The sequence below is a fragment of the Arvicola amphibius genome, chromosome 12 (genome assembly GCF_903992535.2).
Source record: "Arvicola amphibius chromosome 12, mArvAmp1.2, whole genome shotgun sequence".
In the NCBI taxonomy this organism is placed as follows: Eukaryota; Metazoa; Chordata; class Mammalia; order Rodentia; family Cricetidae; genus Arvicola; species Arvicola amphibius.
In genome coordinates this window covers 164723819-164744243 of record NC_052058.2, presented here as the reverse complement: position 1 = coordinate 164744243, position 20425 = coordinate 164723819, and the positions used below count along the sequence as shown (strand labels likewise).

Here is a 20425-nt window from a genome sequence, read left to right as displayed (position 1 = left end):
GTAGAGGTCATCAGAGGCTAATGGGACCTAGCCCATGAGGGTCAACATTCCTTCCTGGCTAACATTCACTGCGTAGCTAGTGTTTATCCTATCAATAGTGACTCTGCTCATGGCCAGTTATCCACAAAGAGAAGGTATCCAACGCTGGTCGTGTCTGCCATACACCGCTGCCCTGTGTCTCAGGTAGCAACTCATGCTATGCTTTGTGCTCAGCATTCAGCATCTGTGCATAGGGCACCTTCAAGCGGCAGAAAAATGACCATTCAGCTAAGCCATGTACCTCTGTTGGTTTTTCTTCTTGCTGTAAGTACTACTGGTTATATTTGTGGGGATTATTGTGTTTGTCGAGTTTGGAGGGGGAATTCCTCTTGTGTTTAGTCCCTAATTCCCAGCACTGTTTGTCATTTTAGATCACATACTCATTAGGCAAAATGTTCCAAACTGGGAAGACAAGCATATGCCATGCTTCTTGGTACATGTGTGTGTGTGTGTGTGTGTGTGTGTGTGTGCACCACGTGTGTGATGATTGTGTACATTTTTACAGGAAGACTCAGAAGAAGAGATACTGGTTGAAGGATGATTTTCTAATTAACTGATTCTTAGAAGCAGTTACTAAGCAGAGTGAAGAACAGGGAGGCTTAACTCTCCTGCTAATACGGAGGGTGGAAAGCCCCACTTTGGGCTTAAAAAAAAAAAAGAAGAAAGAAAAGCTGAGTTCTCCAATGAAGCAAGGACAGTGACTCAGGGGACCTGGGTAGCCCCTGGGATCCAGAAGCAGGTCACCTGGCCTCAAAGTCTGGCACTTCTGAGTCCTGGGGAAATTCGTCCACCCTGTCTTTTAACTATAGTCTCCTGTCTGTAAAAGTGATGGTGGCTCCTGCTAGGGAGGTCGTGTTGGCAAACCTTAGCATGCCGCTATAATACGGTTAAATGCTAAATCCGTGAAATATTATCTGTCTTTTCTTTTTTTTTTTTTTTTTTTTTTTTTTTTTTTTTTTTTTTTTTTTTTTTTCTCCAGTAAAGTTCTTTTATTTGGATTTAACCTAAAATAGTTTCTCTCTGATAGAGAAATCTCCAATCCATAGACTATATTAGAAAAGTACTGAATTTGCATATTTCCAATAAAAGATAATTGCTTCATGCTTTGGGCATCTACCATGGTTACCCAAAAGCCTATTTCCAGTAAATATAACTAGCACAATACTGGAGGGTCCAGGATACATGTCCTGACACAGAAGGTCCGTGTCACTGTCAGGCGGCTTTAGTTTGCTGACTATTCACCTTGCTTGAGAACCACGAAAGTGCAGGTTTTAGCACACATGCCCAGGGAAAGGATGTGCCCTGCTGGAAACTCCATCCGATAGGCTTGCCAGAGCAGAGAGACTTATGCACGTGAGCCGGCAGGTGGGGGTCACTGGTTCAAGTAAGCCATTTTTGTCCTCAGTGGGCAAGCAGTGAGTGACAGCAACCAGAAAAGAGTCCAGGCACACAACTCAGCTTAGGACTTAATTTTCCACAGTCTTATGTTGAATCCTAGAAGATCGCTTATGACTCCTGAGACAGCAGAAAGGATGACTACTCTGGTAATGTTGTAGATTAAGGGGTTCATGGTCAGTCCATAGAGTCTAAATGGTGTGTCCAGCTCCTTTAACAACTTGGTGGACAGCTTCAATACATTGTTTACTAGAGTGAGCTGTTCTTTCTTATTTGGCTTTTTTTCCATTTTAAGATATAAATTAATCTGTTCCGTGAGCAGGATGGAGACGTTACTGTATTTCTTGTTGGTCTCCGACCCCAGCGAGGCCAGGCGGAGCAAGAAAAGCAGCAGCGCTGTCTCCCAGATCAAGAACTCCCAGTTGTAGGCGTCGTTCAGGAAGGTCTTGTGGCCCTGAAGAACCTGTGCACAACAAATGAAAGCAATTGAAAGCGTCAGCAAGAAGACGGACGACACCACCACATCCACTGAGCGCTGGGGCCCCCGCCTCTTTAGATAGGAATGCAGTGATAACCATATTTTAATGTTCTCCACCTTTTTAAGTCTGAAGTGAGGTATTTCATATTTTCTGGCTTTCCTGGCAGAAGTAATATGGCTGAAGAGTTTTGCAAATAAAAATCTCTGCTTATATGTTCTCTCTGCCACACACATCATGAAAAAAAACATCCAAGTAAGACACAGTCTTTCAAAAAAATTAATTATAGACAAAATAACAACAGGTGTGACCGGTGGTGCACCACAGAAGAGGGTCAGGACCTCCTCTGCTGAGATGGACTTTAGTTGGTCAAAACTCTTCTCTCTGAAAAGCCGATATAAAAACGGGAAAAATGCTAAGCCAATGGTGACGGCGTTCCCCAGCATCTGATAGCCGACTCCTTGCTGGTAAGCATTGACCCTGCTCATGATGATGCCGCTTATCTCCAACACAGACATGTCCGTCTTTTTGCACTCATTTCCTTCCCAGATTATTGCACTAACTCGCTCAGAGGCAGGACTTGAATTCTGAAGCCAGAATAAATGGTTCTGCTGAAAAACATCTTCTTTGGGGTCACGTTTCGTCCCTGAATGAAGGGTATTTACATGAGTCCCCTCACTGTCACTGGTGACAGATGACCGGCACTCTGGGCCATGGAGAAGGTCATCCCATAACATATCTTCGGTCTCTGAGTCATGGCGGGTGCTTTCTGAGTCTCTTCTTGACATGTTAAGGCTCCGAGAGCCAACACTCACACCGGACCTAGAACCCGGGAAGTTTCTAGCGTATGTCCATCTTGGGCTGGAGCTTCATTGCGTCTCCTGTCTTTTCTTTTGAACACTACACACACACACACCTTTGCAAAATCTATAAGCCTTCTTTCTTCTGCAAAAATTAAATTTATTAAATTTATTAAATTAAATTTATTTTCATGTGTGTGGGGGGGGGTTCACACACATCAGAGGACAGTTTGCAAGAGCTGCCTCTCTCCATCCATGTGGGTCCTGGGGATGGAGTTGAGGGCGTCAAGTGGCAACCACCTTTACCTACCGAGTTTTTTGCCGGCCCATGTTTCATTTCTTGGTCTCACCCTATAGCATACCTGTATTGGCCTTGAGTTCACCATCCTCCAGCCTCAGCCTCCTGAATGTTGAGAGTTTAGGCATATGACACCTTGCCTGGCTCAGGGTAATGTACTTTAAATGCAGGACAATGTAGAAGCAGGTACATGTTAAACCTAAGTCTTTTCTTTTTTTTTTTTTATTTATTATGTATATAGTGTTCTGGGCACCAGATCTCATTATAGATGGGTGTAAGCCATCATGTGGTTGCTGGGAATTGAACCTCAGGACCTCCGGAACAGCAGTCAGTTCTCTTAACCTCTGAGCCATCTCTCCAGCCCCCTACGTCTTTTCTTATTTACTTATTTATCTTTAATTTTTAATTTTGTGGGACTTGAAGCTGGAGCTTGGAACATGCAAATTTTCCACCACTGATACGGGTGTGTGTGTGTGTGTGTGTGTGTGTGTGTGTATTCTCAGCATAAGACCTAAATATTAAGAGGATCTGATTTCGCTACCTTGGCAGCTCTGGACTGCCATTTGCAAAGTCTACTAAGAACATATAGAAAGGCCCCAAAACTACATGAAGAGAAAAAGAGAAACTTCAGTTTCTCTCCAAGCAAGTGGAGGCCCTAGCTGAATTCATGCCAATGGCAGCAAAAGCTGAAGGGCCAACTAGAGGATCCCTGCCCCACTGCAGAATAAAAAGCAGATAACGTGGCTGTTGTTCTAGACTGATGCTGAATTAGCATAGCCCATAATGAATTCAGCCCACATCACAGCCCCCCGGAGACCCCCAGCCTGCTTCCACATTCCTGCCCTCCTGTTAATGTAGCCATGGGAAAGGGGGTGGTTGAAGATGCAGAGAAAGTTCTAGGTGAAATGGACATGCGCTTGGAACATTGCCGTCGTCAAGAGCCATACTGGATGATGGCTTAAAGTGTCTCAGGGGCCAGCTCAGCTGGAGGCTCACCTCTGCATACACACCTCACAACCACCGTGCCAGCTCAGCCCTTCCCCACCCTTGCTCCAGACGGAGCACCTGTTAACCTCGCCCCTCCCTGTCTGTCTCCTCTCCCTGCCGGGCTGACCAGAGTCCATTGTTCTGTTTGGCCGTCCTCACCCTACCCAGAGATTTTCTCACACCCAGGGACTTTCTGAGGGACTCACGGGGGCTGGACAGGACAAAGAGCAAGTGAGCACGGGGGGGGGGGGGGGGGGAGGGGCGCTTGTCAGAACCCAGCGGCATTCCCAGAGCACCCAAGCAAAGTCAGAGCCTCTCTGCTTCCCACAGACGGGAGCGAGGTCATACTTAGCTCAAGCTCTGAATATCCTGTGGTCACGCAGACACCATAACGGCCCTCAGTTTGTCTCACACTCCAGAATCCATGAGGGTGACCTGTGCGGCTGGAGGAAGGGCTCTGCACTCTGAGTACGTTCCGGGGTGGCGTCTACATAGACCTTCACTTCGCTGGCACGTTGTGAGGGAAGGCGGCCCCGTGAGGTCTGCGGTGCAGGGGTAGTGTGTACTTCACTGTTTACAAGTTTCTAGCCAGATCAGTTCCTTCCTTTCCTGCTTCAGCCTCCTGGCCGCCTCCTCCCAGCAGGGTGGTGTTCCTCACACTTACTCTGTGGCTGTTTGTCCAGCTTCCTCCATATACTGAAGACAGCGGCTGTCAGTCCCTAAAGCGTCCTCAACACTCATGCCTGATTACGTAGACAGGTGGTGGCGTACAACTTTGGTGAATTAATAAACACGTCAGTTGCTGGTGGCTAGGTGGGGGTCAGGAGAGGTTTTAGTAGCTTTCTCAAAGGTGAACTGCAAGCTTGGGGCAGAAACCAGTCTTTGCAGGACTGGAGAGGTGACTCAGTGGTCCAGAGTGCTTCCTACTCTTGCAGAGGACTGGAGCTTGGTTACCAACACTCATGCCAGGTGCCTCACAGCCATCTATAGCTTCAGGTCCAGGGGCTCCTCTGTCTTCTGGCTCTCATGGGCACCTGCATGTTTGTTCACACACACGCACGCACACACACACACCCGCACACACGCACATGCACCCCAATAAAAAGAAATCTAAAAAGTGAAAGCAAGAGAGACCGAAGGGATGGGTCAGCGGTTAAGAGCACCTGTTGCTCTCGCGGAGGACCAGGGATTCCCAGCACCTGTATGGTGGTTCGCAGCCTCCCCTGCCTCCAGTTCCACGTGATTGTATGAAGCAGAAATCTGAAGCTCTCTTATGTTGTGTCCTGGCAGAGTTCATCAGCTGCTTTCTTCTGTGTCCTGCAGAACGTCTGGCAGTTTCCTCTGTGAAGCAGGAACCCTGAAGGACAATCCCATCTTTTGGGAAAGTCTGGCAGTCACTTTTCTGTGGGTCCTGCATGTCCAGTTCACACAGCATACCATCAAGCAGTCCAGGCAAGGGCAGTTTCTTGCCCAAATGGCTAACAAACTCCATGAGGAGTCTCTTTGGTGCCCATCTTGCTCTTGAAGTTGATTGGTGCTGCCAGAAGCGGATGTGTCTCATTGTCATGAAAAGTCCTAAGTTCTTAAAACATTTTAAATGCCATATTCTGTGTGTCTTTGAAAGGTTTGAAGAATTCCTATCTATCTGAAATATCTCTGTACATCTAGAAAACCTAACTAACATGACTATAAGCTTGACTATTATAGATAACTCTATTAACCTGTATTTCTTAATTATGCAATACATCTTTAAATGAGCTGCAGAAACATGATACCTTAATCAAGAGCAGAAATATACATATAACAAAATTGACCTTAAATTTATATCAATAAACCAAGATCCATACCAATGCAAAGTATTCATTTCTAAAGCATATCCCCCTTTAAATGTAAACAGACATTTATAAACAATCGTTTAGGGAATTTGGGCATAGTTCTCTCCAAATTGCTTTCTGCTTTTTGTTGGGTGAAGTAATTTTGGGGGTTCGCAGAGACCTTTCAGGGGGTCTTGTTCCATCAAACTATATTAGCCAGCAAGGAATCTGCAGGTTTTATCCTCTGCAGAACCTCTTTTCCAAAGCAACAAATCCTTAGGCCCAAATTTTGAAGTCAAGATAACATAGGTTTAGTGTAGTAGCCCATATAATAAAATATCTCTCTGTATTTAGCTCATTCACAGTCAAAAATTTAAATAAAACACAAGAATAAACATAATCCAGACTCTTTGTGTATATTCTATCTTTGTGTGGTTTATTTTTTTCTTTACTCCTTTAATCTATGACTGTCTCTTTATTTTTTTTTTTTCGAGACAGGGTTTCTCTGTGGCTTTGGAGCCTGTCCTGGAACTAGCTCTTGTAGACCAGGCTGGTCTTGAACTCACAGAGATCCGCCTGCCTCTGCCTCCCGAGTGCTGGGATTAAAGGTGTGCGCCACCATTGCCCAGCTTATGACTGTCTCTTTAAAGGCTTTGCTTCTTTTTATAACTCTCTACTCTTTTTCTTCTCTGTCCCAAGCCTATGTGTGTATATATACACACACACACTGTATCTCATTTAGAGGTCTTTTATGTCTGAATCTGTCCTATTGTGTATCTGTAATCCTTTTCTGATCAGGACTGCTTCTTAAAATGCTAAGTAGCATGGCTAGGACTAAGGCAGTTTTGCCTTTTGGTTCTGTCCAGTCCAACATGGCGGAGGTCTGTTCAGTGCCAGCTCTGCCAGTCATGCTCACAGCCCCATTTCCAGGCACACAGTAGTCTATGTTGCCAGTAAGCAAGTTGTAGCCCTCTGCTTACAAACCCCATTCAAATGCTCAGCCTCCTAAAAGAGTCAGAGTTCATGCTGGCAGCGTAAACCAGGAAGCCACTGTTTTGAAACCACACAGGGTTTTTTTTTTTTTGCTGCTAATGCTGAATCAGGAAGACCTCTCTTAAAGGAGACACAGCACCCCCAGCAAACAGCCCATCCGAAAAAAAAATAGGGCTACTAAGAAGCTGTGCTAAACTGTTTTGTGTGTGTGTGTGTGTGTGTGTGTGTGTGTGTGTGTGTGTGTGTATGTGTGTGTGTGTGTGTCTAGAATTCCTTATCAAGCTCTCTCGGGTTTTATGTGGATGTAGTTGGCCCACATCAGCCCTCCAATTTCTAGGAGGAGACTGTTTATTTGTTTTCTAGATACCCAGACCCAAAATAATCACACAGAAGCTGTACTAATTACAACATTGCTTGGCCAATCACATAAGCATATTGCTAGCTAGCTTTTATATCTTAAATTAACCCATTTCTATTATTTTGTATTTTACCACGAGGTTCGTGGCCTACAGGTAAGGTTATGGTTGGCAGCTTGCATCTTTCTCCTTCAGCATCTCCCTGGCGTCTCCCTGACTCTGCCTACTTTCTCCCAGCATTCAGCTTAGTTTTCCTGCCTAGCTCTATTCTGCCCTGCTATAGGACCAAAGTCACTTTATTCATTATCAAAACACATTCACAGCCTACAGAGGGGTACCCCACATCACCAGACAAGCCGTGAAAACTGGAGGAAGGCCTCTTCCTGGGGACAAGTTCCTCCTGTGCCTGGCATCAGGACCCCTGCCTTTTCCTTTTCCGGGCATGAGACTCTTGGGGGAAATTTCCAGTTTCTTGGAATCCATCCTGTAGTGAGGGGAGCTGCGGGCAGGCCTGCTTTTCATCCCGCCTGGCTTCCAGCTGCCTGGCTAGCTTATGCCCCAAAATAACAATACACAAACTGTATTCATTTAAACACTGCCTGGCCCATTAGTTTCAGCCTCTTACTCACATCTTGACTAACCCATATCGAATAATCTGTGTAACACCACGAGTGGTGTCTTACCGGGAAAGATTCAGCACGTCTGACCTGGTGGCTGGCTTCATGGCCTCTGTCCCAGAGAGGAGAGGTGGGGCAATTGTCTGAGCCATCTACCTCACTTCCTTCTTCCTGTTCTGTCTACTCCACCCACCTAAGGGCTGGCCTATTAAATGGGCCAAGGCAGTTTCTTTATTAACGAATGAAATCAACACAAACAGAAGACCCTCCCACATCACCATCCTTTCAATCATCTGGTAGCTGGGAGAGGGGCACAGGGAAGACTATCTTTGTTCCTGCTAGGATGGTAATTCCCCAGCCCCAGGCTGTCTGTAGCAGAGGAACGGAGAACGAATGTAGAGCAGATGCCGTCACCAGTCACCAGAAGCCCCAGAAACCACCGTATTTTCCCAGGTGCCTCACCGTTTAACTGCAGGATTACATAATCTTTCAACTTTCCCATGGGTGGGGATTGGGAGGGAGTAGGATGGGGTGGGAGTGGGGCGGGGTTTGGGTCTTAAAACAAACAGATCCAGAGGATTCTATTGCGTGGCTGAAGTTGGAGTTTGCACAGATCTTGCACAACTTTTAGTGAGGAAGGCAGGGTAGGGACTCATCAGCTCCCACCCAAACTTCCCTCCTTAGAGTGATTTGAGTTGACGTGACAAGAAGAAAGGAGGGAAGGAAAGAAGGGGGAGGGAGGGAGGGAGGGAGAGAGGGAGGGAAAGATGAAAGAAGAGAGAAGGGAGAAGAGATAGAGAACGCTAAGATGATGTAGCCCACAGCCGACCTGAAGGTCTCGTTTCAGCCTGCAGGAAGCCAACTGTTTGGGGTAAACCCTTTCTCTGGTGGACCTGTGAGAGATGACAAGGATAATAAAATCCAGGACAAAGGAGACAGACTTCTAAGAGTGACTCATGGCTTAAGGCAGAAGGGTGGGGGATGCGGTGGGCTCAGCCCTCTGTGGGTTTGGATGCCTCCCCCACCGGCCTTCAAAGTCTTGCATTTGGCAGAGACCTCAGCTGGTCTCGGGACACCCGGGGAGAGGCCGGTCTCAGCCCTGGTCCATGGCTCCCTGTCTCCGGAAGAAGCCAGAGGACAGCCAAAGAGTGACTTGGTCGTCAGGACCCGGACTTCAGTTCCCCTGGTCTGAGAGGGCGGGACTGGGAGTGGCCTGTTAAACATGTCATGGAGCGGATGCCCGGCAGGTGGCGCTGTGATTCCTACTCTGGATGACTGGTGGAAGCAAGAGGTGAGGTGGAGGAGGCCACAGGTCCAGAGCAGAGGGCAAACTCAGAAGTGCGCGCGTTTGATGAGCAGCTTACAGTTACCAGGGACTCCATTGTGGTCACATTATCCCCTGTATTGCAAGAACTCTCGCTCTCTGTCTTACAGAACTGGAAACTATTAATTCAGCTTCCCCTAATACATAGCTTTTTTCCCCTGTGTTTCCTGTGCCCTGACCCAGGGGTGGGTCCTGGGGAGAGAGGAGCGACCAAAAGTACCCGATGTCCTAGAGGTTGGCATCCAGTGTAGAAGGGCCAGAGCATAGTCCCCTGGCTGGACATGTCAACAAGACCACAATAAATGCTGCCAGAACGGTACAGAGGCCCATAAGGGATGCCCATAGGACTGAATCGGGGCTCGGTGCTCTCACATCCGGGCTGAGGCCTGGATGGAAGCCAAGCCAACCCCGCAGGGACACTTCCTGGAGAAGGGAACTCAGCTGCAGTGACCTCACCCAGGAGTGAGGGGCAGTGGGCAGTGTGTGCCTTCCAGCCAACAACGAGATGCCCTGCAAGAACATCCAGGGCTGCATCGTGGGTGTGGATTCTACCCCACTGCAGAGGGGGCAGCTCCGCCTGTCCCGAAGAGGACCGCCTGGGTGCCACAAAAATCTCTGCGCTGTGAGTGCAGAATGAACCAGAGAGGAAGTCCTTGCCATCAGCCAGGACGGTGTGGTGGCAATGGCAGTGTGGTTTTAGAGATGGAGGTGGTGGTAGAAATGGAGGGCTCTTATGCTATACTGGAACCAAGCAACAAACAAACACGGGAAGAAACAACCAGATCTTTATCAACCAAATGGGTGTGGTGAGATCTTCGGTCTTGATTTGCCAGAGCTAGGAAACAGGAGCAGAGAGGTCAGACAGCGTTCCCAAGGTCCCTGCACTGATAAGTGACACTCTGGGTTTAAAGAGGAAGAGAGAGAGAGACCGAGTGAGAGCAGGGTGCATGGTAGCACAAATTAGATGACAAAATCTACATGAGACATAACTAAAGGAAGATGTGCTATCTCTGAGCATCGTGCCTAGCTAAAAGTTTCCCCTCTGGCCTTTCCATATTTGCCGTGATAGATACGCATTAGGTTGGTGGGGGCACCAAAAAGAAAGGTTGTTTTTAAAAGCTAACCTTTGCTATCTCTACGGACTTTTCTGTTTTACGATCACTGTGTCATCTTGTCAGGCAGCAGAGCAGGCAGAGATCATCACACACACACACACACACACACACACCTTACTGTTAGGAAACTAGACCAGATATGGGGAGTCGTGCCCTGCGTAAAGAATGTGCCCAGGACCCCCTGGTCCTTTCCTGAGCCTTCTCCATCATCACTCTGCTGCTCTGGCATGCCACGGGTAGCCGGGAGCTCACCCTGGAACTGCCCTGGCTCTTCCTCAATAACTCGGCTCTCCCCTCAGCCAACCCAGCTCTTCCACCTACTCACGAAGAGCTTGGGAGATACCAATGCTGTCTCAGTTCCTTCTTCCCAGGGGTGGGACTCTAAGCCTCTCTTTCCCCAGATCCAGACGTGAGGACCAGAACAGGCTGCTGGTTTACTCGTGGTCACCCGACAAGCCTGTTGTTGTCATTGTGGTGTCTGCTATGAGCTATCAGTGCTGCTTGGGGAACATGAAGTCTCCCTTTCATGGACAGGGAGCAGAAAGGAGACAAAATGTCTCAGTGCCAGCCCCGACGTGGAGTCCTTTGGGAGCCACAATCATCCACCTCCACACCTCGCACTCAGGGGAGGCCGTACACAGCCACCCCCACACTCACCGTGCTCATACTCCCTGGGGACCCCAACTCTGCCCTTGCGGTCATGATGGAAAGAAGCCAGTGTGGAGGAGCTGGGGAGGAGAGGGAGAGAAGGAAGGAGAAGGTCCTGGTGGAGTCCAGAGGCAACTTGGTGCAAGTCACTTCTCCTCTTGGAACCTCGGCTTCCTCCTTGGCAGGGTGACGAGTCTCTACCCTAAACCACTTCATAGCTGATGCAGGGATCGGGGTGGGAAAGGACTCAGGAGAAAATGAGGCCCTTGACAAAAAAAGCAGAGAGCAAGACAGGAAGGAAGATCACTCTTCCTTCCCTCAATTTCCCCTTCTTTCTTCCCTCCCTCTCTTTCCCCTTCTTTCCTTCCTTCTTTTTGGATAGAGGTCAGAGAGCTAAGTCAGCCAGGGCTTGGCTCCCAGGAGCACTCATGACGGTGGCAATGAAGCTGGGAGTGGGGAGAAATGGAATCAACCCAGCCCGCACAACTCAAGGACTGCCTGATGGAGGAAGTGGTTTCCGGATGGGATTCGAAGAAAGATTAAGAACGTACCTCTCTGCCAGTGGCGCACACCTATGACCCCAGCAGTCGGGAGGCAGAGGCAGGTAGATCTCTGAGTTCGAGGACAGCCTGGTCTACAGAGCGTGTTCCAGGACAGCCAGGGCTACGCAGAGAAACCCTGTCTACAAACAAACAGACGAACAAAATAACAACAAAAAAGCCTGTGCCCCAATGGGAAATTGACGTAGCAGACTTGTAAAGGCTTGGAATCTGCACTGACAGTCTCTCATAGAAGAGAGGCTGAACAAGGGACCAAAAAGATGCCTACACTCTGGGTGTACGGCCACTCCGGGAGATAGCCCTGTGGGCTCAGGGATGATCTGCTCCTCTGGATTCTCGCGCCCTGGCCCAGCTGAGACAAAAGCCAGAAATAAATTGCATCCTGACCTCTGACCTAGAAGGGCTCATGGAACTTACTACAGGTGGGATAAAGATGACTTGCAAAGGCCGAAAGTCCAGAAAAGGAAAGATTAAATTGAGGTAATCTGAGCTAACACGGGACCACACAGTAGCTACTCAATGGAAACCTGCTGAAGCCAGGCATGGGGGGTACGTGCCTGTAACCCCAGCACTTAAGAAGTAGAGATGGGAAGACCATGAGTTCAAGGCCCACCTGGGCCAACTGAGACCCTGTCTCAAAACACACCTCTGTCGCCAACAAACAGAAAGGCCCACTGGGTGGCTGAGTTTGCTAATCAAGATGGGAAACGATTTTGAGAATCTTTTGAATATACTGGGACTTTGTTCAAACAGTTTCAAACTAAAACACCTTTAATCCCAGCACTCGGGAGGCAGAGGCAGGCTGATCTCTGTGGGCTGGAGGCCAGCCTGGTCTATCGTGCGAGTTCCAGGACAGGCTCCAAGGGTACACAGAAAAACTCTGTCTTGAAAAACCAACAAGTTACTGAGATCAGTGCCTCGTCGTGGTCATCACTGCCCCAGATCAGTGGTGTTCGGTTCAAACAGGGTCCGTTGGGTAAGACGCACTCGGGCTACTTGAGAGTCAGCCAATCTCTGCAACCGAGGGGGGCCAGGGGGGCGGGCTTTCTTACCCAGTCTGTGGACCCAGAGCAGAGCGCTCTCTCACACCTAACTAGGGAAGGTCTGCGCGCTTATTCTGACCTTAATGGAAATTGGCAAGAAGCGCCAGCCCTCTTCCTGGCAGAAGCTTTATTAATAATGTTCTTCCTTGCCCGGAAGTCTGCCTACTTCGTGTTATATGGTCTCAGTGTGGCCGCCTCTCTAGCTGCCGACCCCGGGGAACTGCCAGCCACCCTGCGGAGTTTGATTTGCTGGTGCTTCACAGTTTCCGGACCAACTCTTGTCTAGTCATCCGGACATTTGAGCCGATTACTCTCTGCGTCTCTGAGCCGTTGCCCTTAGTCCTGTTTCCTTCTCCTCCACACCGCTCTTGCTTCAGCTCCCGGCATCGCCTGAGAGATAAGAGTTTAAATTGAATTATTGGCGCTGGGGAGATTGCTCAGTCAGTTCAGGTGCTTGCCGGCTAAGTATGAGAACGTGAGTTAGGGCCCCAGCACCTTGTCAAAAATCTCAGCAGTGCTAGCAGGCACAGGCGTAGGAGGAACCCTGGGACTTGCTGGCCAGCCAGTCTAGCTGGATCAGTGACTTCTAGGCAGGGTTAGCAAGAGACCCTGTCTCAAACAAACAAACAAACAAACAAAATAGAGAGTGATTGAGGAACACAATTGACATTGACCTCTGACTTACACACACACACACACACACACACAACTTACTCATGAGTGCATGAGTCCTAGTCAGAGCCTGAGGTATCTGGGAAAGTGTGTAATTTAGGCTTACGTACAACAACTTCATTTCCATCCGAGTGTCGTTTTTTTGCTAGGCTCTGAGGCGCAGAGGTGGCAGCCCCTCAGCCTCCTGGGTGGCATCTGAAGAGATGCATTGGCCTAATCCCCTCCTAGAGGCCCACCAGGAGACACTTAATAGATGGAAATTTTTCAACATGAAGTCTACGGGGGGGGGGGGGCACGGATATTTGAATCCCTGCGTGCAGGAACCACACAGCTCAAAGTGCCAGCCCCATCCGCTATGATTTATTAAAGACTATGTCCCTAGGAACAGCCCGGAAGAAACGACCACAGAAATCTGGGACCCTCGTTCAGGTCTTGACGTGGCCCCATGTGCAAAGCGGAAAGGGAGGATTTCCTCTTTGGTAGTCGTTTATCTCCCGAAGAACTTTCTGAGCAGACATTGTAAGTCAGCACAGCCTAAACACACCCAGGAAGAGATGATTTTTATTTCGGCTGCAGGGCAGGTGTCCCAATTCCCGGAGAGGGGTTTGTTTGTGGTTCTGCTGTCTGCAAGCTCCAGAGGAACAATAGTGTCCTGCCACCCTTTCTCTACAGTGTCCCCTGGGGTGAGGCGCCCTGGCAGCTGCGTTAGTGCCATCTAGGTGCTTGCTAAAAAGCCCGAACCTCACCCTAGGCTTACTGACTTGGAGTCTTGGGGTGAGGCCTGCAAGCCTGGGTTTTACCTCGGTTCCCAGAGGCTGTGAGTTAGGAGGACTGGGAACTTCTGCCCCTGGGTTCTCTCTCTCAGATAAAGGGAGAACTTAGCTTGGACATCCTAGCAAAGATTTCAGTCAGTTTCTTTATGCTGTCTGAGGTTAGGCAATGTGTGTGTGCATGTGCGTGCGTGTGTGGTGTGTGTGTGTGTGTGTGTGTGTGTGTGTGTGTTGGGAATCCAGTGAATATAATGGTAGATTTTTTTTTTCCTTTTTTCTTTTTTTTTGGTTTTTCGAGACAGGGTTTCTCTGCAGCTTTTTTAGAGCCTGTCCTGGAACTAGCTCTTGTAGACCAGGCTGGCCTCGAACTCACAGAGATCCGCCTGCCTGCCTCCCGAGTGCTGGGATTAAAGGCGTGCGCCACCACTGCCCGGCAGTAGATGGGTCAAAACACTTTTCTTTGGCCTAATCTGTGTTTGTATTACCAGGAGTACACGTGACTTACTTAATAAAAAGACGAATTTTAATAAGGAGTCCACTGTATTCCATTGCCTTATATTGTATTTATTTACTTATCTGAGACAGAGTCTCATGCAACTCAGGTCATCATGGAACTAGATATATAGCCAAGGCTGACTTTGAACTCCTGACCCTTTTGCCTCCCAAGTGCTGGGGTTATAAGGGTGTGCCACCATGCTATATTATTATCCGTCTTGAATTTCTCAGTCCCTTCAAATACTGTGATCTCCTAGTAGGCTGGCCTGAGGTGTCAGTGAAGAAATTTCACAACTGATCCCAGAATCAGGCACCCAGAGCAGATGTCAGGAGATGCAGGGCCAGTCTGTTCTGCCACCCAGGCCTTGCCAGGCAGTCTCTGTAGGGTTCTGAGTATTTGGTTCCCCAGATGCAGACAGGCCTTGGTCAGGGAAGCAGGTTCGGAGCCCAGCATGGCAGCACTGCTGTCTCCTCCCCGAAGCAGCCCCAGCATCTCACTTCCAAGACACAGCCATTACCCCAAAGTGGTGTTTGATTTGGGGTTTCCTTTGTCCATGGCTAGTCTGCCACGATCACAATCAACCCTCAGTAAGTTGACCCCAGGGAGTCCCCAAACAAGAATGCGAAGCTTTAAGCAGCTCTGGGTATTTGCAGGGGACTTGGGTCACAATAACTTGGGGCAGTGACCCAGGAGCCCCACCTAACAGTGCAGGCATTTCCTGAAGCTCTGTACAAATGTCTCCCTCCCCGCTGCACACTTGGGAGCATGAGTTGATGGTAATGTTAGGCTGCCATCAGGAACCCCTTCTCCTCTCTGTCATGGAGAGTCCTTCGCGGAGCCCCTGGGTTCACAGATGGTGGGGACTAAGCCAAGCTCTAAGCTGCAGCCATCCCAGGCGCCTCTGGTATCCTATCCCAGGGTAGCAGAAGGCCAAAATTTCAAGGGATATTGCTGCACCTAGCAAATACAATAAAGTTTAAAAATACCAATTCATCAGATGGATACTTTTTCACTATGTGATAATTAACTGTTTGAATAATTGTGTTTTGACCTTAGAAGGACGTAGCTAAGCAGACTCTGAGCAGAATAAGAACTGGTTGGACCCTGGTGTCTGGTGTGCCATCCCGTCTGCCTTCTCCCACCACCCCATGCAGAAGGGAAGGTGGATGGAAGAGACAAGGGGCAGGTGAAGCCTACTTTCTAAAAGTTTTCCCTTCGTGTGTGTGTGTGTGTGTGTGTGTGTGGTATCTGTGTATAGTGTGTGTGGTGTGATGTGTGTGCTGTGTGTGTTGTATGTATGTGGTGTGTGTGTGTGTGTGTGTGTGTGTGTGGTGTACACATGTACGCATTGCCAGCACCCTGATACACTCTGTGGAGATCAGAGCACAGCCTGCCCAAACTGGTTCTTTCCTTCCACGATGTGGTTCTGGGAATGGACCTCAGATCATCAGGCTTGATAAAGGGGCATTTATTCCCTAAACCATCTCTCAGCTCAAGGCCACTGCTGTAAACACACCTTGACCCTGGGGTCTTCCAGACAGCTGTGCAATCGCTAGGGTTTGTCTTGTGAGGGCCCCCATCCCCTCCCACCTCTCTCCTACCCCAGCACTCTGGCTTGTCTCTATTCTTTGCTGGATTCTGTGTCTCTCCCCTCAGTTCAGCTCTTGTCCATCCCTCCCCAACCCCTAGGGGTCATCTAGAAAGGCTTCTTGAGCCTTTTAACCCAGAACCTTGCAGTGTGGCACATCTGGGGTATGAACATTCCCAAGCATCCTTGTGCAGCAAAAGTCTTAGATCAGTCCGTATAACGATTGGGCACCTGGGCCACTCGCTTAGCCTCTCACCCATAGCTATGCTCACATAGGAGGTTTACTGGAAGAGGAGAGAAGGGGCAGGGAGCTGGGAGAGGGGGGCAGAGACTGGTTCCGGAGAGAAGGAGAAAGAGAGAGAGGGAGAGAGAAGGGGGAGAGAGAGGGAGAGAAAGAGAGAGGGAGAGAGGGAGGAAGGGAGAATGTGCAAAGGAGGTGCTCTTAGTGGCAGCAGCGGAGGCCCTACCCTGTCAGGACCCCAAGGGCAGGCCGGTGTAGATGCCTGAATTCATTTCCACTGGGCTCAGCTCTGGGAAAGCTGGGACCTAGATATAGACGCTGTAAAAATACTTCATTTTGTGTTTAAGTGGGGGGGGGGGGGGGGAAGCCGAAACAGAGTAGATTTTGAAGAAGTATACCCCTTAGGTCAGATTTCTCTCCTGGATGCATTTATCTATTATGAGTGAACGACACCAAAGTCCGGGGGGGGGGGGGGGGGGGGGGGGGGAGGAGTACAAAGCCGTCGTCCCGAGGCTGGCATGGAACTCAGTGGTAGAGCTTCTGAGAGGCTCTGTCCTCTGCTCCAAAATAGAGCATGCGCTGCAGACTTAAAGCTGCCAGAGAATGCGACTGACTCTGGGAGTAAAGGGAGAGACTGAGCCCTGGCCAGTCTGTTATGGCCACACTGAGAAAGCCCCGAAGAGGCTGGTTTGTTTGTCTGCAGTGCTGGCCCTTAAGCTCAGGGCCTTGGGGCTGCTAAGTAACCTCTCTTCTACTGAATGATGCCTCCAGTCCTTCTAATTTTATGTTTTAGACAGAATCTCAGTAATTTGCCCAGGCTGGCCTTGAACTTGCCATCTTCCTATCTCAGGCTCCCAAGTTGCTACAACCTGTATTTATCTATTTATTATGTTATGCACATGTGTATGTGGGAATGTTTCTGTGTGTACCTGAATGCGTGTGTGTGTGTGTCCCGTATCTGCATGTGGTACATCTGTGTGTTGTGTGTAGTGTATATAGGTCAGAGGACAATCAAGTGTTATTTTCAGACATCATCTTTTTTTTTTTTTTTTTTTGAGCTCTATCTGGAACACACTAAAGAGGCTAGGTTGAATGGCCAGCAAGCCCTAGGATTTACCTCTCCGCCCCGCCCTCCAGCACTGGGAATACAAAACATTCCACTATGTCGGCTTTGTTTTACATGAATTCTGGGTGTTGAATTCAGATCCTCATGCTTGTGGGACAAATGCTTACCACAGATATTGCCCCAGCCCCCCCATATATATATGTGTATATATATATACGCATATATATATATATGGATAAACTATTTATTTATTTATTTGTTTTTCCAGATAGGGTTTCTCTGTATATCCCTGGCTGTCCTGGAACTTGTTCTGTAGACCAGGCTGGCCTCGAACTCAGAGATCCACCTGCCTATGTTTCCCTATTGCTGGGATTATAGGTGTGTGCCACTACTGCCCTGCAAGCCCTCTTATTTTTATACTGTAGACGTTTGCAGAAGCTTTCTCTCTTTCTGTCTTCCTTCCTTCCTTCCTTCCTTCCTTCCTTCCTTCCTTCCTTTTCAGGTTTATGTATGAGGAATTGTGGCCAAAATACCAACATCAGCATCCAGTGGGCAAACATAAATTACTTGAATCTTTCTTTGAGTTACTTGAATTTAAATTACTTGAATTACATGAAGTGAACCTGGGGGATTTTTTTTTTTTAGCGTAGTTGATTTCTTCTTGACCACAGGCTTTTCAGGCTTAAAGCAGGCCAAGTTACCAGAATTAGAAAATTCAAGGAAGAATGAGAAGGGCTGGAGAAAGGGACTCGGTGCTTGAGAACACACAGTAGAGGTCCTCTTATAGAGGACCAGAGATCGGTTTTCAACACCCACACTGCATAGCTCACAACTACCTGCAATTCCATCTCTGGGAGATCTTATAACCTCTTCTGGACTCCATGGACACTTGCATTCACATGAACACACACACACACACACCTGCATGCACACATGCATACATATGTACCACACACTCACGCACACACACCATACACACAGAGACATACACACATACCACACTCACACTTACCACAGACATACGCACACCCCCCCCCCCCACATAATTAAAAAGAAATGGAAATACAACTTTAAGAGAAAGGGAGAAAATAGAGAGAAGGAGAGAAGTACCTGCTCTTCCAGGAAGCCCTCTTCAGCCTTCTTGCCAGGCTGGGATACAGGCTCCCTCAGTTTCCTGTACTTCCTTGTCTCTACCCAATTATATAATGTCAGATTATATTGAGCATTCATGACCTATGTCCACATCTTCTCCTAGTCTAGTTGTTCTACTGGTCCTCAGGGCTGGGACCTAGCCCAAGGCTGGCCAGGAGCTAAGTGGGATCAGGAAGCTCACTAACTGAAAAGATAAAGCATCAGGGCTAGAGGCTAGTATGAAACAGGTGACTCTGCCTGCACTTCCAATTGGTGGGTTTGTTTCAGAGCGAGTGTACCATAACAAGCCTGTGTGTAAACACTTTTTATGAAGTCTGTGAAGGGTTTTCTCTTTGTTTACTAGCTCCCTGGAAGCCTAAAACTCCTCCTGAGTCTAGGACGCTGTGTTGCTGTCTCTGACATCTGGGACGACACCCAGTATGCTGCATGTGATCCGTGAGTAGAGAAAAACAGCAGAGTCCATAGGGGACAAAAGCTCCAGGCTCTCTCTGGCTCTCTGCCTGTCTTAGTTAGGGTTTCTGTTGCTGTAAAGAGACACCATGAGCACGGAAACTCTTGTAAAGAAACGTTTAATTGATATGGTAGCTTACAGTTTCAGAGGTTTAGACGTGCAAGTAGACATGATGCTGGAGAATTCTACATCTTGATCCAAAGGCAACAGGAAGTGAACTTATTATATAATGTCAGATATATTATATAATGTCAGATTATATTGAGCATTCATGACCTATGTCCACATCTTCTCCTAGTCTAGTTGTTCTACTGGTCCTCAGGGCTGGGACCTAGCCCAAGGCTGGCCAGGAGCTAAGTGGGATCAGGAAGCTCACTAACTGAAAAGATAAAGCATCAGGGCTAGAGGCTAGTATGAAACTATATATATAATGAGATACTGGGTGTGGCTTGAGCATATATGAGACCCCAAAGTCACAGAGACACACTTCCTCCAAGGCCACACCCACTCCAATGACGCCATACCTCATAACAGTGCCACTTTCTGTAGGGGTCATTTTCTTTCAAATTAACACATTTCACTCCCTGGCCTTCAAAGGCTTGTAGCCATATCATAATAGAAAAATACATTTAGTCCAGTTTCAAAAGTCCCCATAGTCTATCACAGTCTCAACAATGTTTAAAAAAAAAAGAATCACTACCACTACTAATTTAAAGCCAGTAAATTACTACTGGCTTTAAGGCTCTAGGTTTGTCTTTAATTTCTTTCCACAAGTTGGAAATTTAGCTGGGTAGGATCTTGCCCTGAGGTCATCAATTCCTTTAGTCTATTTCTTAATCTGTTTATCTCCTTGAACACAAGATTTAGCTCTGTTCCTGGTTCTCCTTTTTTTCCTCAGCTTGCTCCTTTCCATTATAACCCTTCACAAGCATGAACGCTGGTAACCTCAGGACAATGTCTATGCTAGGCTGCTTTGAGATTTCCTCTGCCAAAGGAATAATCCAAATCTCTTCTCTTTAGCTTCAGGCAAGGGCAAAAAGCAGCTGCATTCTTCGCCAAAATAGCACAAGAGTGATCTCTAGGCCACATACTAAAATTCTTCTCCTCTGAAACACCTTGACCCGGGTCCCCACAGTTCAAACCATTCTCAGCACCACTGTCTTCCATGCCCCTGCTAGTATGTCCAATTAAGCAGTGCTTAAAGCATTCCACTGCTTTCCTAACCCAAAGTACCAAAGACCAAATTCCTCCAAACAAAAATATGGTCAGGCCTGTTACAGCAATACCCCACTCCCTGGCATCAACTTCTGTCTTAGGGCTTTTGTAGCTGTGAAAAGACACCATGACCATGACAGCTCTCATAAAGGAAAATGGTTAACTGAAGTGGTGGATTACAGTCTCAGAGGCTTAGTCCCTTATCATCAGGGCAGGGAACATGATGGCGCAGGCAGACACAATGTTGCAGAATTCTACTTCCTGATCCAGAGGCAACAGGAAGTGAACTGAGACACTGGATGTGGCTTG

General features: G+C 48.0%; 1 protein-coding gene across 1 annotated transcript; it reads right to left on the bottom strand.

Annotated features, from left to right (window-relative positions):
• Positions 1 to 1010: 1010 nt before the first annotated feature.
• On the bottom strand, positions 1011 to 4736 carry LOC119802523 (protein PHTF1-like). The gene is made up of 2 exons (XM_038313452.1): positions 4660 to 4736; positions 1011 to 2750 (listed from the first exon to the last, which is right to left on the bottom strand). Exons 1-2 carry the CDS (start codon positions 4734 to 4736, stop codon positions 1499 to 1501), a joined length of 1329 nt encoding a protein of 442 aa, XP_038169380.1. The 3' UTR covers positions 1011 to 1498.
• Between the last annotated feature and the right edge of the window lie 15689 nt (positions 4737 to 20425).

What these genes read in the sequence shown, in the direction of transcription:
- LOC119802523 (XM_038313452.1), bottom strand. Translation starts at nt 4,736, where the DNA reads ATGAGTGTTGAGGACGCTTTAGGGACTGACAGCCGCTGTCTTCAGTAT. An exon ending in GCTGGACAAACAGCCACAGA is followed by an intron (nt 2,751 to 4,659) that starts GTAAGTGTGAGG and finishes GACATACGCTAG; the next exon opens with AAACTTCCCGGGTTCTAGGT.